Genomic DNA, 17,576 nt, shown 5'->3' on the forward strand with positions numbered 1-17,576 from the left:
ACCTTTGAATAAATCCTGATGTTCTGGCCTCTCATAAGCACATTGATGTCTCTTGGAGCAGCCATCTGGAATAAATAGACATGAATCATTAGTAAGTTAGTTGTAACAGCTAAAATAAAATAAAAGCAAAAGTTCTGTACTGCGTTTATAACACAGTGAGGTTTTCACCCTCAATAGTTGCCACCATGACCAAAGGGAGAGTAAAGCTTGCACTACAACAGCAGAACCTGCTCAGCTTGAAGCAGTTGTAGTTGTGTTGCCTTAAGGAATAAACATTGTGTTGTATTCTATTAACTCTGGCAAAGGATATCTGAAATAGTGGGTATAAAAACATTATGAAACTCTGTCACTCACACATGGATTAGTGGACTCGTCATCACACACGCAGGATTCTGGGATGTTGTTTTCCCAATCTCTGTAGCTCTCCACTCCACAGCACTGGAACTGAAAGGTTGATAAAGAAGAGAATTCGTAATAAATTAAGGGCGGCAATATGTTAAAGCACCTTTGTTCCATTTCTGTCACAGTTTTGGAGTTTGCATTTCCTCCTGCAGCTTTTAAGAAAGCAAAAGATATATTAAATTGTGCAGCTTGATTGAGAACAGTGTTCTACAACTTTTGATAGCAGTGCATCCTACAGAAGTCCAGTTGGTTTGTTTTTTAACCTTTTTTTGGATATACCATGTCGTGGATGATTAAGAATCTACACCAACATATATCCTACAACTTCAACAAATTGAAAAAACACTGCAAAAAGTGCAACAGTGAGATCTAAAATAATCAAAATCCAGCCATCTTTGGAGCTCTATAGCTCAAGCTTATCATCAAAGTTTAACTACAACTTTATAAAGCATTTTAATAGCTTCTACAGTTTTCACGCATTCAACAGTTTTAAGTTTCATGATGCTTAAACTTAGTGTGATGATGGCACAACAACTTAACTTTCAAGTCTTCAAAAGAAGTAAAAACTTTTACCATAAAATGGTGTTTTCCTAAATTCCTAAGCACTTTTGTAGTGCAGCATTAAAAGTTGTATTTGTGCTCATTTGAGTTTGCAGTAGTTTATCAAATGTTTCTGTATTTTATAAACAACCAGCTTGGTTATGATCGCGAGTTATTCCACTTAGGAACAAATTCACACAAGGCTTCTTACCTCTGTCTGTGTACGACTGAGGAAAGTCAGTTCCCTCTCAGTAGCATTAGCTAAAGGCAGAATGGTGATGTTGAGTCTCTTTCTGGTATTTCTTATCTATTGAACATTAAAGAAAATAGAGACTGATGGGCAACTTTATCTCCATGTTGTAGGCCTTTATGCTTATCGTGTGATCCAAAAAATTCATGCAGATAAATCACTCAAGAATAACAAATTGGGTTTACCTTTTGATTTAACAGCTGGTTGTCAATTTCACGTCCAAGCAAGAACAGAAAGATCAGGGTTGCTCCAACTGCAAACTGACACAAACATGAATCAGATGTTGCTCTGTCGCTTGTCATCAATTATACTTTTCATTTCAGTTTATTTTTTATTTTTTTTATTTTTGCCTTCTGCAAAAAGTTTTTTTTTCTCTACTTACTGCTATTAGAGCCCACTTTATCTCTTTCAAGACACCATATCCACCAATGATGACAATGATCAGATTTATAGTACAAAAAACATAATTGAAATCCAGTGTTGGATTGACTTCTACCTGTGGAGAAAACACACCTGAATCAAGTCAACACAGTGTGAACAGACTGTGACAAACACAAAAACATGAGCCAAATAATTACCATTAAACAAAAACTACAAACTTGTTACCTTGATTTGACATCAGTTTGCTTGAGAATTGATAAAATTATACATTTGCTTCCGATATATTAATGTAAATGTTACCTCTTCTGAATCCAGGAAATAGCTATGAGCAAAAATTGTTAATCGCAGCAACAGGATCAAGATAGTCTGCAACAGAAGCAACACACTCCAGGATTCAGCATTACAACCAGAAGTTATTTTCATCATTCAGTGTCAGAATTGAAAGAAAAGCATCGGTGGGATTACACAGCAACAAGTCTTATCTTGCTTTTTGTGGTTATAAATACACGCAATACACACAAATTGCCTGAGTATAATAAAAAGAAGGATCTAATCTGATCTTCTAACCATTTGTTCTGAGATTATTTAGGCTAAAAAGTGAAATACTTACCCCTATTAGACTTATAACGCTAATATAAGTCCGTTTCAAACAGATGTTCACTTTCCCCATTTCCTTGCACTTGGCCTCAAACCACAAGTTGAAAATTTCTAGTAAAGACTCAGCTTCTACTGAAACAAGTTGTTCTGAGAGGAATCCGTGTGTGCTGCTGTTTAAATATAATTCCAATCAGGAAGGAGGGCGTGTTTTGGTGTCTGCATGTGTGCCAAGTTGTGCGCACACAAACTCATCCGGACAACACTTTTTGGGTTTCTCTTTCACTGTTTAGTGTAGATAAAATGTATGTCACTTACTTAGCAATCCTACTTGGCTTTCACTAACAAAACTTATCTTTACTGCTCTTAAAACGAAAAGTTACAGGTACTGTAGAACTTCGGGCATTTTAGTTTGTTGTAAAATGAAGCTCCATCAGTCATTTTCATTTTCAGGTAAACCCCATCTGTTTCTAGGAGCTCCATCAGGTGTTTCCCATGCTGCATGCATGTCTTTATATTTGTGCCTGTGCATCAAACTCAAACACACTCATTCACATGTCCCGTCACGATTGGAAGGCATGGCTGAAATACCAGAGCAGAACAATTGATGCAATTTTTGTGCTTATGTGAGGTTGTATTTATCTTAAATGTTAGTCTTTTTAGAAAGGATTTTTGTCAAACAAAACAAGCCGTGACTTAATAAATAAGCAATAAGCATTGAGCATAAGCAAAAACTTGCAAGCATTAATCTTTAAAGAGCAGCAAAGTGAAAGACTTTTAAGAGGTTAGCTCTTAATGGGCATCTGATTTAATGGCTTTAATGTTCTCAGTAGTACATAGTACTTCTGGGAAGTGTTCAGATTGTTTCTAAGCGTAATTTAATCAATCTCACTAAGAGTGGAATCTGACAAAACAGCAAACCAGACATTTGGACAGTGACCCAACCAGTTTAGAAAATAACAACAAGTAGAGTGCCAATTAACAGTGAGGGCTTATAAGATTATTTTTTTTCACATGTTTTATGGTAATGGAATAACTATGCATATATAAGATTAAGATGATAGCTTCTTGTAAAGAGTTCAGAGAATATAATGTTTAAAACCATACTGTAGAAAAGCATGATTCTAACAGTCACAGTGCTGTTTCATAGCTATTAAATGATTCATAATTATATTATTTAATCACTACTGTTACACATGAACATAAAAGGTAGATTAAAATATTTATATAAAATTACTGAGCACATCAGGTGTGTTTTAATTTATTCATAGTGCAATATAATGAAAGTAAGACATGACCATTTATTGATTGCTTTCCTGATAATGTTCCAGATTTAAAAAATGATTGCTCAATACTGACAATGTAATTTAAAAGGGCTTGTGCGACATTACAGTTTATGCAGTGAAAAAAGGTGACAAGTCAGTAAATGCACCACAATAAGATGCATTAAAATACTAGATTTTAATGACCCTCTTTAACTGGAAGACAGCTCTTTTTCAGTAGCCTCTTTTTAATGACTATTCTGTTACACAACTGTTTCCTGATGGATTTCAATCTTAAATTTAAAAAAACTTTACTTTTTAAAGGGTTGCAGGGTTCTTAGCAGAAAGAATGTGTTAAATGCTCTCCTCAGCCTGAATACAGTTAACTTGCAGATTTCTGGATAAAGTTAAATTTATTTGTACATGTTTCATATGGGTGCTAACAAGATGGAGATCTGTTTTCAGTCTGCTTTAAACAAGGCACTGTTGCAGCAAGACAGAAGAGTACAAGATGGTTATTAGCTGTAACTTTATTATTGTGAAAGCAGTTTTTTCCCCCATATATTACCATGCTATGCTCATCTATGTTCATTTTTATACATAAAGAAATGCTTGTGTGGGGGAACAAATTTACACTTTTTAAGATTGAATTACAGCTTAATTCCACACACATAAATACTCCTAGACCCACACTGGTTGAAATACATACATTCACACACATTTCATAAAATAATACAGCACCTAAAATGGTGGCATTCATATATTTGGAGCCTGGTTGTTGGCAAACTATTTCAGACGTTTATGTGAATTTAGGTACCTGATTTAAATACTTAATTCAGCACACAGAGCATTGCATTTGACAAAATAAGAATGGAAGTTTTTCCGCTGTTCGCGTCCTCAAGTTATAGCTGCAAAACATTTATTCAAAAACAAAATGCCCCACCGTCGATGCGGCTTCGAATGTACCTGTCTCTTTAAGACCGGTCACGTGACGGTCACATGACGCGGAAGCAGACCCGGAGCCCTTCAGCGTGGATGTGTTTACAAACGACTCGTTTACACTGTGCACGCTGGTTCGCCGCGTAAACAAACAGTTGGATTCTTTTTTCTGAAGTCATAAGACGTTTCTGTGCAAATTTAATGAAAGCTATGTGCGCTCTGTTTGTAGGAATAGCAAACACGGTTCTCTGTCACCGAAATACAGATAGGTTAGTCCTGACGATGCGTCAGTAAAGAATAAGTCGTTTTTTACCCCATAATTTTCTTTGCCTCTTTCAAATTACAGCATATTGATTGTACTTTGAAAGCAGTACCATTGCAGTCGTTTTCAAGTTCGTAAACATTATAAATTTGTGTTTTTTTTTAAGGAAAAAATAATAATAAATTCTAGCATCTGCATTTTAAGGTGACCATGAAACAGGGCGATGAGGCTGGAAGCGTCCCTGCTTACTTCATATCAAACCATGAAGGATTTCTTGGAAGCATCAAAAACTTCACTGAGGACTTTGTTGTGAGTGAGATCGATATTAATGGGCAAAATGTGAAAACGGCACAAGCCTGGCAGAGGCCAGGCTGTGCCTCCTCAGAGGAAAACAACGTGGAGTTCAAGGAGAATGCTCACTATTCAGTCTCACAGGACACTGATGGTTCGTCAGAGTGGGGGGCAGACACCCCTCTGCCTAGTTTAGGGAGTTTTGATTTAGATGTTATTTTAGGCCAGTCAGTCAGTGAAGATCTCGAGCAGTTTGTGTTGACTCTAAGAGAAAAAAAGCAAGTTGGCCTGGAGCTTTCCTTGGGCTTCTTCTCAGACAAACACCAGAGAGCCAACGTCCACCGGGCTGTCAGACACCGCTTCCCCTTCCTCATGACAGTCACCATTCAACCTGAGATCAGGGTCAGGGAAGACCCGGACTACAGGGAGCTCGTCCGGCTGGTTAAAGAGGACGAAGCAGAGGACTTCTTTAGGTTCATTGACGCCAAAGTGCGAGGCTCTTCTTATACTTTTGGACCTGATGACAATAAGGAGCACAGGACAGCAGTCCATCACTTCCTGAACCGAAGGTTCGGGAAGCTGGTGGAGACGAAAAGCTTCAGCAGCCAGGGGAGGACGGCAATCTCAGTTAGGCTGAGGGACCACGGCAAGCCAAAGAAGAGAACCGCTGAAGAACGCAAGGAAGAAGACATTTACACAGGTAAGGTGTAGGATTTTTACACTTAAGGTTGATTTATTTTCCCAACAAACAGCAAAGTCTAGAAAACAATGCGTCCACAATTCCGAAAAACTTGGGACATTTTATACAATGCAATTATTTGCAAATCTCGTAAACCCAGAATTTATTTGCAATAAAACATAGGAAATGCATCAAATGTTTAAACAATTATTGAACCAATTTTAGGAAAAAAATAAGGTTATTTTTAATTTTTACTGGTCTCAATGAAAACTTTGGAAGGCTTTAAATAATCCATCAATTACAGTTCATAATATCCTCAAAAGATTTCAAGAATCTGGAGAAATCTATGTGAGCGACAAACGAGACCAAAAGTCAAAATTGGATCCCTCAGGCAGCTCTGCTTTAAAAACAGGTCTGATTCTGTTCTGGACATCACATTGGCTCAGGAACACGTCCTCAGATGCTGGTTAAAGCTCTGTCATGCAAAGAAAAAGCCAGTTGTGAACACCATCCAGAAATGCCGCCGTTTTCTCTGGACAGAAGCTCATTTCAAATGGACTGAGGCGAAGAGGAGAACTGTTCTGTGGTCAGACGAAGCCAAATTTGAAATGTTTTTTTTGAAACTTTTGGACACCATTTCTTCCATGCTTAAGAGAAAAGGGACCATCTGGCCTGTTATCGGTGCACAGTTCAAAAACCTGCCTCTCTGTTAGTATGGGGGTACATGGGTGCCTTTTGGCATGGGCAGCTTACACATCTGAAAGGCACCGTCAATGCAGAAAAGTATGTATAGGTTTTAGAACGTGCTCTCATCCAGCAAAGAAAACCAAGGACTTCTGAAGTCCTACATCAATGAAAAATGGGACAAAATACAGGTTTATCAGATTTGCAAATCGTTGTATTTTGTTTTCTTTACATTTTACACAACAATCCAGCTTTTTTTGTATTAAAGGTTGGAGATGAATAGGTCAATGTATTTTCTTGTTTGAAATAGCTGCAGCTGTTTTGTGTTTCTCAGCCTTCACGCTGTGTAAGGAGAACCTGGAGACGCTGGAGGCCATCAGCTACATGGCAGCTGCTCTCGGAGTCCTGCCGTCAGATTTCACCTACGCCGGGACCAAAGATAAGAGGGCCATCACCTACCAGTCCATGGTGGTGAAGAAGGTCTCACCTCAACGGTATTGCTGTGCATCCCTTTATAAATCTGGTTGGTTTGGATGTCCAACCTGACAGACACTTATGATGTGATGTGTGTGCCGTTAGGCTGAAAGAGAAGGCGGCGGAGTTTGAGAAGAGGGGGATGCGCCTGTCTCAGATCCGCTCTGTCGGCGAGCCGCTGAAGCTGGGGCGGCTGCAGGGGAACCACTTTGACCTGGTGGTCCGCAACCTCAGACCACACGGGCCCGTCGGCGAACACTGCTCGGGCACAGACGTGCACGCTCGCCTGGCAGCGCTGGTGAAGGAGGCGGTGGAGAACGTGAAGGTAGTTCTGAAACAGGAAATTTAAGTCCCTTCCCAATTAAGATGAGCCGTATTTGTCACCTTGGTTGTTTTTTTCTTTAGAGGAGAGGTTTCGTAAACTATTATGGGCCACAGAGGTTTGGGAGCGGACAGAGCGTTCCGTCTGATCGAGTTGGACTAGCTCTGCTGAAAGAGGACATGGTAAGAGAATCCGGTGCTAAGATTTGCAGCTCCCACTCATGTGTTTATCACTCCGTACAGTGTTGCCTGGATATATTTGGTTGTGTGTGTGTCAGGTTAGTGCCGTGCGTCTGTTCTTCACTCCGGAGGATGGCGATGATCCTCAGAGCCTCGCAAAGAGACACTTCCTCCAAACAGGTGATTGTCATTTTTTTTTTTTTTCTCTTGATAGACCGAGTTTCAACTTCACCGTACATTTTGCAGCAACACTCACTTATTTATTTAACTTGCTGAATTAATCTGTGACTCTTTCCGGTCTTCGCTCCTCTCCGCACCGCGCCAGATAACGCCAAGGAGGCTCTCGCGATGATGCCGTTGTCCAAGCCCAGAGAGCGGCTGATGCTTCGGGCTCTGAACAGATACGGTACCGGCCCTGACGGTTGTGTCCAAGCCTGGCTTAGCCTGCCCCACAGCATGAGAGTTTTCTACCCTCACGCCTACTGCAGCAGGTCTGCTGCAAACCTCACGTCTGATCTTTAGAGTTTTGTTATTCAGAAGATATGTCAAATTTCTAACCTAAGCTCGTGTTCTGCTTCTTTTAGCTGTTAGAAAGTGTTCTGCTAGTCATTCAGCATTCACATCGCATTTTTGCAAGAAATGCAATTTCTGTAGTTAAAGAACAATATTTTTTACCTGTTTTACATGTTGGGATAACATTTTGGATCTAACTAGAACAGAGTTTAATCATTTATTTATTTATTTTCTTTTTAATGAGTTGATTTACCACAAATACTCAGCATGGATTTCAGAATTTTCAATTAGCTCTGAAGATCTGTCTCCTCGCTGCAGTTATTAATGGGCTTTGTTGGTGCTCGTCAGGGTGTGGAACGAGGCAGTGGCACACAGGCTGTCTACGATGGGTCACAGTGTGAGACAAGGAGACCTGGTGTGGACGCAGATGGGACAAAACAGAACCGAGGACACTGGGGGAACCAGCTCTCCTCAGGTAAAAAAACCCAAAAACTTAGGAATATAAAAAGACATTTGTTTCTATTTTTAATGGCACCTCGACCAGACCCTTATTTAATTTTTATTCTTATCATCGACCTGAAACAGCTTAATAAAAGTATTGATTGGAATCGATTTTGCAAGAAGACCATTCAGGAAATGGTTTAATCCGGAAACACTATATCGCCATAGTTACAAAGTGTTTATAGCGCTTTAGTAGAACTCCATTAAACCTCCATCTGACAAATACTTCTGGTTTAAATGAATTGAATTTCCTTTGTAACACTAATGTTTAATGCTGTGCTTCTTATTTCACTTATAAAATTAAAGGCCTAGCATTTCTTGAAGGAATGCACACCGTTGGCTGCCTTTTAGACTAAAGCCTAGTTCACACGGCAAGATTTTTATGCCGATTTTGTCCCGATTTTCCCCCTCCGACAATCTTAGAACGCCTCAATTATCGGGATGACTCATAAGCGATAATCTTAAGTGATATTCCTGCCGTGTGGTGTGTTAAGAGTAATCTGGTCCGCTCAGAAGGACGTCGGGACTGCTCCGATCTAAAATCGGGAATATTCAACATGTTGGATTGTCTCGGCCCGATATTGCAGCGTGTGTGGTGTTCCCCCGAGGACGAACGAGAACGCAGCCTGTTGAATGTGACAGGTAGCCAATAAGAAAGCACGGAGGGGATTCTAACTTTTTTTCTAACTTTTGGTCACGTTTGTTTGCTCTAAATTCAGGTATGGTATCGCAGGGTTTTACGGGATTTCCTGTCTGGAATCTGAGTGTTCGTGAGTGAAATGTGGTGTGTTGCTCCTGTCGTGTGGCTGGACACCACACCCCGCCTGATCAAACCTGTTATACCTAAGATTTTTTAATCGTCACGTGTGTGGTCTCCTACGTTTTGAAAATCGTCCGGCAATTTTAAAGTCTTGCTGTGTGACCAGGCATAAGATCATCTCATTTTGAGAAATAAATTGTTGCCTTTTTGGTCAAACCTTGAAAATAAAGGTTTGCACAATATTGCAAAGATGTGTTAATGACTCTGGGCTAATAATACAAGAGATTTTAGCTCAATATATGTAAAATTGCATTATAGTCATTTTAGTGTTGGTGAATGTTGATGATGAATGTTTGCTGCTGTTGTCATTCACAATTAAATCATAGTTACTGGACAAAAATATGGAAAAGTAATAAATTATATTTTTTTACAGGTCCATGTGGTGACACATGAGGATGAACAAGCTGGAGTATACACACTTGGACAAGTATGGAGTTTCTTGAACTAATTTTAGCACTTATATTAAATTCAGTCTTTAAGCTTTTTAACATCATTTTATTCTTCTGTTAGGTGTTGCTACCAATGCCAGGAAACACCGTGAAGTATCCAGTCAATGTCATGGGAACTTGGTACCAGGAGCGGCTGGCCAGAGACGGACTGTCAGACTGTCGCTTCAGGGTCAACAGCCTGAAACTGAACCTGCCTGGCTGCTACCGCCCTCTGCTGGCGGCCCCGCGCAACTTCAGCTACCAGCTACAGAGAGCAGCCGGCGAGAGCGGTGGTGGAGCGGCAGCAGCAGAAATTAAGCAGAGCTCAGACTCACCCGCGCTTACCTTAAACTTCGATCTGGACTCCTCCTGCTACGCTACCATCTGCCTCAGAGAGATCATGAAGTGTGACCCTTAATAAAGCTGAAGGAAACACCCCTCACACTGGTTTTCTACTTTAGTTGTCATTGATTGTGATACGTCCTGATTTTGTGTTGCTTTTGTACTGAGAAAAGTGTGTAGTTACACATTAAAAAGGTGCCACTGCAAAATGTGAACAAATTGAAACTTAAAGGAGTGTTAAGTTTGTCTTTTGTGCTGTCAATAAAAAAAGGAATCCAAATCATCTCTCACTGCATTCACACTGTTTATTTTTCTGAACATTTTTGTGTCGTCTAACTATGTCTGCATATTTTGTGCCGCTTGATGACGCTTTCTGCAAACTACCCAGGATCCTGTTACCATTGCAATCTGAATGTCATTTTCATAAATCTGAGCAAACCTGCAAGTCACATCTTAATACAGACACTCTAATCGATATCACACAATGCTGGTCTCCATGGATTTAACATGAGCTCATAATGGAAAACTCGCTGAGCATTTGCAAAAGCTTATCTGAACTAAGTGTGATTTTGTCATCACTCCTAAGAGATTAAGTTGTTTGGACAAAGGCATCAGCTCTCACATAATGATGACAAAAAAAACCCCACCATTTACATTGTGGTTGCAATAGGATACTTCAAGTGACTTCAATCAAATGACTAAACATTGTCATCTATTCAGAAAAGCATTCAAAGGAAACAGGATATATTAAATCTGCAAAAAGAAAATGAAAAGATCTAAAATTATAGTGCAAGCGTTCTTTATAGGAAGACAGATTGAAGACAAGCCATTTTTTTCAACATGATGGCTTTTGTCTGAAAATCATTCAGACAAAAAATAAACTGGAGTAACACTAAGTCCTCACAACTAACAATTTTTTAATGGTCTCAGGTGTTTTGTCTCTTTAAAGTAAATTTCTCTCATTTTGTCCAAGAATTTCAAGGAATGCAAGGAGAGTATGTCCTTCAATGTAACTGGTTAATGTAATGTCTTCATGTCACCACCAGATGGAGACATTAGACAGAAATTGACATGCAACGCTCATACGTTCCTACTGATTTTTTTATTTATTAATTTTTTTGAAAAGATGGTTGAAACTTTTTGGTGAAGCATAAATCCAGTTGCAGAAGTGTTTGTTAGTATTACTTTATGCTAAGCTGAAACCAAACAACACCTGCACAGTTTTACTGAAATCACATTTAATTCCTAATCTCCGACTGTCTGTATCTTTTCCCATGTTATAAAGAAGTGGCCCAGTGAGGAAACTATTATCGGATCCAATAAAAAGATTCAACAAAGCCTGACGGCCCTGTGTAATTACGCTGTTCTCGATCTGTTTCAGCAACTGAGTCAGCTTTATGTGTGACAGATTTATGGGATTTTGCATGGAAGGTCTAAAGAAAACACCATATAAAAACTTCTATTATTAATAAGTTACACTGAAAACCCCTCAGAGGTTTGGAAAATACCTGGTACTGTGAGCATTATGAAGACTGAGTGACTGCAGCGGGTGTTTTTAGGTTCGAGTTTGGTTCTGACATGCAGCCTGTCACCAAACCAAAGCAGCGTTTGATTAATAACATGCCTGGGAGCTAAAGTGTCTGCCACAGAGACACATTAGCAATAATAAGTTTCTTCACTTGAGTTTTGGTGTAAAATACACTGATAATTGATCCCTGGAAACTGTTAACAGCTAAGTTACTGCTGTTTATATGCAAAGCCAGAAGCATTATTCTAATGGCAGAAAAAGAAGGGCTTTATTACATGTTTATCTGTTTTAATTTGTCTACACAGACAGATAGCAGTGAATGTCATTGTCCTGGCCTCTGGGCTGATTTCCTGGTCCAGCTGAAGAAATGTTGACCCATTTCAGCAGCAAAAATGACAAAATTATTCCACATCTCACAATAAAAAGGAGGTCAAGAGTTATGAAAGAAGTTATATATTTCTAACAGCAAAAATCATTGTTTTTTCAGCCAACAGAACACATTTCTTTTCATCAGAATCTTATTAAAAAGTGTTGTATTTCTGCTTTTTGTCTTTCACACTGATAAATTGAGTTATAAAACATTTTTTGCATGCAAAGACACCAACTTCACAGGCTACAAATTAAAAAAATATTGTTTCATGCATAAAAAAAACTATTTAAAATGAAAGGCCAAGCATTAGTTGAAGGAATGCATGTTGCCCGCCACCTTTCATGCAGATTAGTAGCTGTTTTGGTCAAACTTGAAAATAATGTTGTGAGAAATCTCTTGCAATATTGTGAGATGATCTGCACGGAGGATGTGTTGGGAATGACTCTCAGCTACTACCACATTAAATTTTATATAGTTATAGATATAGTTGTAGCCATTTGGATAATTTTGATTGGCTGTGGTGGCCATCTTAAACTGAACTGACTCCAAATGTTAATCAGTTGTAGATGTACATCAAATGATTTGTTCCTGAGAGTTTCAATAAAATCCATCCAGTGGTTCATTAGATATTTTGCTAACAGGCACAGAGTTGACTCCAGTGGTTAATGGCAAACTTTATTACCAGATCTCTCTCAATCTATGAGTGCTTAGAGTACATATGTTGGAGATAAATATCCACAACAAAGTTGAGCCCAATATTTGTAAAAATTGGCTGAGTTATAGCCATTTTTGTGTTCGTTAAGGTCACTTAGTTGTGACGGCCATCTTGACTGACTCCAAAAGTTAATCCAGCTGACCTTTGACCCATCTGAGCGGCCTGGACTGATCGGCAGGCGACACTCGGCGTTGCGCAGATACCGATACGAACACCGTGTGTTTTGAGCTCGCCAGCACCGAAGGAGGATCAAAGTGTCTGGGAGTGTGTGTTTGTTGTCGTTTCCGGGCCCCCGTCAGCCGTGTCGGTGCAGGAGCCACCGCTGAGCCCTGCCCGGACGTGATGGTTGGCGTGTAGAAGGTGGCTGTGCATGGTCACAGGAGGCTGGATAAGCAGGAGAGACACTGCTGTTGTTACAGTGTCAGAACACATTTCGACCAGTCGCAGGGAAACATTCCTGCAGTAGAGTAGCTGTTTATTCAGCTCCCACCTGAAAGGAAAAAAAGTCCACTGTTAACGTCTTGTGTTTTAAAAGCTTGTAAACTTACATTTCATGCATTTGTTTAAGTCATTTACCCAAATGACAGATTGAGTTAAAAGTTTCTGCATTTAAGGGATCTTGGACTGGAGCTTTGATTGCAAGAACGGTTCTGAATAAAACCAGACCTTACAAGGTTTCCTAAATGATTTTAACGCATGAAATTCACATTTCACAAATTTTTTGGCAAAAATATTATGGTTTGAAGGAATGCATATCACTTGACGCCTTTCATGCCAAAGGTTTAGACTGAGATCATCTTTTGCTGAGAAAGGAGGGAGTATTTGCTGTCATGGTCGACCCTTGAAAAATGATGGCCAGGTTGAATTCGATCAACTCCAAAAGATTACTTTAAATCTGAAAGTTTAAATAAAATCTGTGGGTAGCACTTGGACTATGAGCTGGGGATCAGCCTCAGCTACTACCAAATCAAACTTTGGCTCCATATCTGTAAAATCGACTGAGTTACAGCCATGCTTGTGTTTTTAAGGTCAGAAGGCTAAGGCAGCCATCTTGAATCATGCTGACTCCAAAAGTTAATCAGTTGTAAATCTTCATCCAGTGATTACTTCCTGCAAGTTCCATTAAAATTTGTTCAGAGGTTCATGAGGTACTTTGGTAACAGACAGTTACGTTCAAGCCAGCATTGTTGTTCTTTCTGAAACTGTGTCATTCAGCTGTGAAACCAGTGGATCTCTTTGCTGCCCAGCGGCTACTCTGTCACCCATTTACCATACTGCAGTTAGTGCCCCACATGTGAGAAGGCTCGCATGTGGAAAACAATCTGACCTGATAACTGCAGTATTGACCAGTGGAAAAGAGGGAAAATGCAGTGTGTGTGTGTAGAATGAGACTGGTTTATGGTTGCTTCAGTGCCGGAGTGTTTTAGGTGCATCAAGAACAGTTGTAGTTACAGTTTATAGAAACATTCTGTAACTATGAACTCTGCTTTTTGAAAAAAACAAAGATGTAATGCACAGTTAAGTATTTTCGAACCCAAATGCCAAATAAAGTTTTTGGAAATCCAAGATTTTTTTGTCATTAATTTTGCACCTGCAGATTCAGTTTCAAACAACCGTAGCACATTGTGGTTTCATTCAGGTTGGAAAATAAATGTTAAAACCATAAACCAAATTCCATGGCTGGCTTTAAATGAAGCACAGACCCAGAACAGTTTAAAAAAAAAAAACGTCATAAAACATCTGGCAGTTTAAAAATACAAGAGCTGATTGGGGTTTATTTTTGGATGTGTTCAGTCACCGTATCCAGTCAGTGAAAACGTTAATTTCCTGCCCCGTTAGTGACCCAAAGTACAACCCCACTTTAACACTTTCTGGGACAACACCAGCAGGATTGTGGTAAACTGCCTGCACACCAGCTATTAATGGCTCATTTGCTTAAACCGAGAATTTCTCACACTGTAAATGTTAAGAGGGGGGAAAGAAAAAAAAAACCTGTTAAATCACCGTCTGGTTACGTTGAACACTTTGTGCCAGAGTAGAACAATCTGGTGACTGGCTGCAAAGCGCAGAGAGGTGAAGGCTCATTATTTTTAATGGCGTCTCTCCGCTGTTCGAGAACAAACAACCATCCAAACTCCAACACTGAGAACGCTGTTGATCAGATATGATCGTTACTCCACAGCAAAGCCAACAATAAATAAATAAATAAATAAAAAACACATGCATTACACACTTTTCATCAAAGCTTATTGGGGTTTTTGGAAATTCAGACTTGATCAGTTTCCAGACAGAATACACCATATTTTGAGTTTTGCTGTCACACATGCATTTGGAGACTATGAAAGTTCATTAAATTGCTAAACTATTCATCCAGTTCAATACATTTTGTGTTTAGCGTTATCTTAATTGATGCACCAAGTATCTATGTTTCAGCATTAGCAAGAGCTAACATCTAAGCTGAGCTTAAAGCCACAACTTCTCTTACTAACTTTGGGTTACCTACAACAGATCACTCTGAAATATTCGCCCTTGCAAATTTAAAATGCAGCCACAACCCAAAACAACGTTTACCTTCGGTCTAATTTATGAGATAAATACATAGACATTCTGCTTGACCAGACATTGTAGCCATGCAGTTCAGGTTCTTCTTCACCACGACAGATCGGAGAAACGCTGCGATCTACTGATCCATCTCCCCCTCCAGCCTATCATTTCTAGTGAACTCCTCCATAAAAAAATTTACTAATTACAACTTAAAGTTCATGACAAAAATCACAAGGACGAAACAGAAACCCAACTCAGAGTAAAACACAAGAAAATGTGTTTTACTCCATGTGAGGATAAGCTAGAATGCTGCAGGTTTTTCACCATACATTTACAGTAAGGTAGCTTATACTGTTCAATATTCCTATTTACTTCCACGTATTTACAAACTCCTTGATATAAATCGTTCAATCTTCTGTGAGAGCAATTGTAATGTCACCCGAATTCCACTTGGGGGATCAATAAAATGTTTGCCATGCTGATTGTAACTCGCAACGCCCCAGATGATTTTGTAATCAAGCTCACTTGCGTCACCGGCTTTGTGAGATCATTCCATCTGTCACACAACGCCTTTCCTTTCAATACAAACTTTGGGATGAGACATGCAAGCAGCCCCTCTTGCGTCCAGACCTTATGCTTAGCTAATCTGTTCTGGTTTCAACAAATAACTGTATCTCTGCTCATTGGTTCCAGAGAAATACTTGTAGCATGTTGCAAAACTACAGTTTACTACTCTAGTAAACTTATGAAATAATAAAAAAAACTGATTTGTTTTTTTTCTTCTTGGTGATAGAATGTTTTTTTTATTTCATTGAGACTTTTTAAATTCTCTTTTTGAGAATTTCAAACAAATTAATGTCCTATCGGTTACACAATATAAACAAATTCTAAAACCAAAACATTTTTGACATTTTGTCTCGTCTCAGTTGGCGACCATGTGTCTTCTCACATTATGTTGCCATAAATTGTGTATGAAGTGGTTAAAACCAGTAGAAGTGTTTTGAGCTCATATTATTTCTGATCGCCAAGAGGTTGTTTTTACATTTTAAGATTATGGTCTTATTTACCCTAAAATTAATATAAACCAATGTATTATTTAGGAATGGGCTACCTTATAACTTGCAAGGCTTTAGCTTATATATGCATATTTGACATTGTTCTCTATCACCACATTTTAGCTCTCACAGGGCCTTCTTGATAGATCAAAACATAATCACCTGTCGTCCTCACTTTCATTGTTTAGAACTTGAGGTTATAAAAGCATGCATGGTACTCCCTGAGAGGTATCTCTCTTACATCAGTTAGGTGACCGAATCCCACCTGTGTGGAGAATGTGTGTTCATAGAGAGGGAGTAGTAAAATTAGGCGGTGAGCTGCTACAGAACAGCTGAATGTATGCGATAAAGGTTGTAAAAAGTGTTCTGTATACATAAGACAGCTGATGTGTCTTTAGGGTTGTTGCCATGTACCATAAATCAATGAAATGATACGAGGCTGTAACCGCACATAACGCTTTGCAAGGCTTGAAGCACGGTCTCAAAGCCCACTTAGCCTGTGCAAGTGGAAATCTACAGTTTCTTTAGCATCATTTGGCTGTGCTCCAAAAAAGGACGGCCAGCAAAGCAGGCATACATGACCATTAAAACAAACAGGCTGAGAAGCAAAACCAGTTCTATGTCTAATTTAGCGTGAGGGGACTTTTCCAAGAATTAGAGCCTTTGTTCTGGTGCATCTGGAAAATGCTGTGTGTGTATGTGTGCATGGTTCTTTGAAAACGCATTGTTCTGGAGAGGAAATGGATCTGGTCCAGTTAGCAGAAGAAAATAAAATAAAAAGGGAGATCGATCATTCATCGTCGTATATCAACACAGAAACACTCGACTGGTGGCATTCTGCAGCGCAGAAACAACTAACGGGATCATGTGCAGTTGGTTTGTGGTAAAAATCAGTTCATGCCACACAGGAAGAGACACAAATTTTGCTTTTTGTAGATGTTTGGGGCGATAAAACAAAACCACTCCAAATCTGCACAACACAAAAACCAAAGCATGACTGACTCCACACCTCAAGCACTTCATTGCTGGACGCTCTTATCATACCCTTGTTGTGATTTACGATTTGAGTAAATACACAGGACGAGTGAACCATGAGAGCCTCCTTTTTCTACACTGACATGGTTCTTTGGAAGAGCACAAAGCCAGCATGTATCACCGATCACTTAAAGAGTGCAACACACTCAGGTAGTGACACGAGAAGCGGTGACTCACAGCATGAAGGAGCAGGAGGATTGTGTTCACATTGTTCAGCGAACACACAACAACGTTCAGCTTCCAATATTAATAACAACAAAGGAGGCAGATGTTTGGCAGTGAACTGCTGTTAGAAAGTTTGCATTTGATAAATGCCAGATGGGATGAGTAAATTATTGAACCTTGTTTGATAGAAGCCAAGAATGAACATGTTAATTTGAATACCCTGATAAATGAAAGTGTGTGCTTAAAAATTATACACACATTTTCTCTCAAGGCACAGTCGGGGGGTGGGGGTGGGGGGTGG

General features: G+C 39.4%; 2 protein-coding genes across 2 annotated transcripts in view; one reads left to right on the plus strand and one right to left on the minus strand.

Annotated features, from left to right (window-relative positions):
* The window catches only part of LOC112450466 (tetraspanin-33-like), a 3,794-nt gene extending 1,467 nt beyond the window's left edge, over nt 1-2,327 (minus strand). Inside the window, exons 1-7 of the mRNA XM_037981376.1 lie at nt 2,184-2,327; nt 1,874-1,939; nt 1,575-1,688; nt 1,378-1,452; nt 1,154-1,249; nt 355-444; nt 3-65 (exon numbers count right to left, since the gene is read on the minus strand). Coding sequence (XP_037837304.1) covers nt 3-65; nt 355-444; nt 1,154-1,249; nt 1,378-1,452; nt 1,575-1,688; nt 1,874-1,939; nt 2,184-2,243 — 564 coding nt within the window. The 5' untranslated portion in view covers nt 2,244-2,327. The remainder of the gene's footprint in view (nt 1-2; nt 66-354; nt 445-1,153; nt 1,250-1,377; nt 1,453-1,574; nt 1,689-1,873; nt 1,940-2,183) is intronic.
* A 2,102-nt stretch (nt 2,328-4,429) lies between these two features.
* On the plus strand, nt 4,430-10,148 carry pus7l (pseudouridine synthase 7 like). Its single transcript, XM_017414752.3, has 9 exons — nt 4,430-5,621; nt 6,619-6,778; nt 6,864-7,083; nt 7,164-7,262; nt 7,358-7,439; nt 7,585-7,750; nt 8,121-8,247; nt 9,467-9,520; nt 9,604-10,148. The coding sequence occupies exons 1-9, from the start codon at nt 4,841-4,843 to the stop codon at nt 9,937-9,939; spliced, it is 2,025 nt and encodes a 674-aa protein (XP_017270241.1). The 5' UTR covers nt 4,430-4,840; the 3' UTR covers nt 9,940-10,148.
* Nucleotides 10,149-17,576: the final 7,428 nt, after the last annotated feature.

The sequence above is a fragment of the Kryptolebias marmoratus genome, linkage group LG18, assembly GCF_001649575.2.
Source record: "Kryptolebias marmoratus isolate JLee-2015 linkage group LG18, ASM164957v2, whole genome shotgun sequence".
In the NCBI taxonomy this organism is placed as follows: domain Eukaryota; kingdom Metazoa; phylum Chordata; class Actinopteri; order Cyprinodontiformes; family Rivulidae; genus Kryptolebias; species Kryptolebias marmoratus.

Excerpts from the sequence above, each read along its gene's own strand:
- pus7l (XM_017414752.3), top strand. The coding sequence starts at position 4,841 with ATGAAACAGGGCGATGAGGCTGGAAGCGTCCCTGCTTACTTCATATCA. Across the intron at positions 7,084-7,163 it reads AGGCGGTGGAGAACGTGAAG|AGGAGAGGTTTCGTAAACTA; the intron begins GTAGTTCTGAAA and ends TTTTTTCTTTAG. Across the intron at positions 7,263-7,357 it reads CTCTGCTGAAAGAGGACATG|GTTAGTGCCGTGCGTCTGTT; the intron begins GTAAGAGAATCC and ends TGTGTGTGTCAG.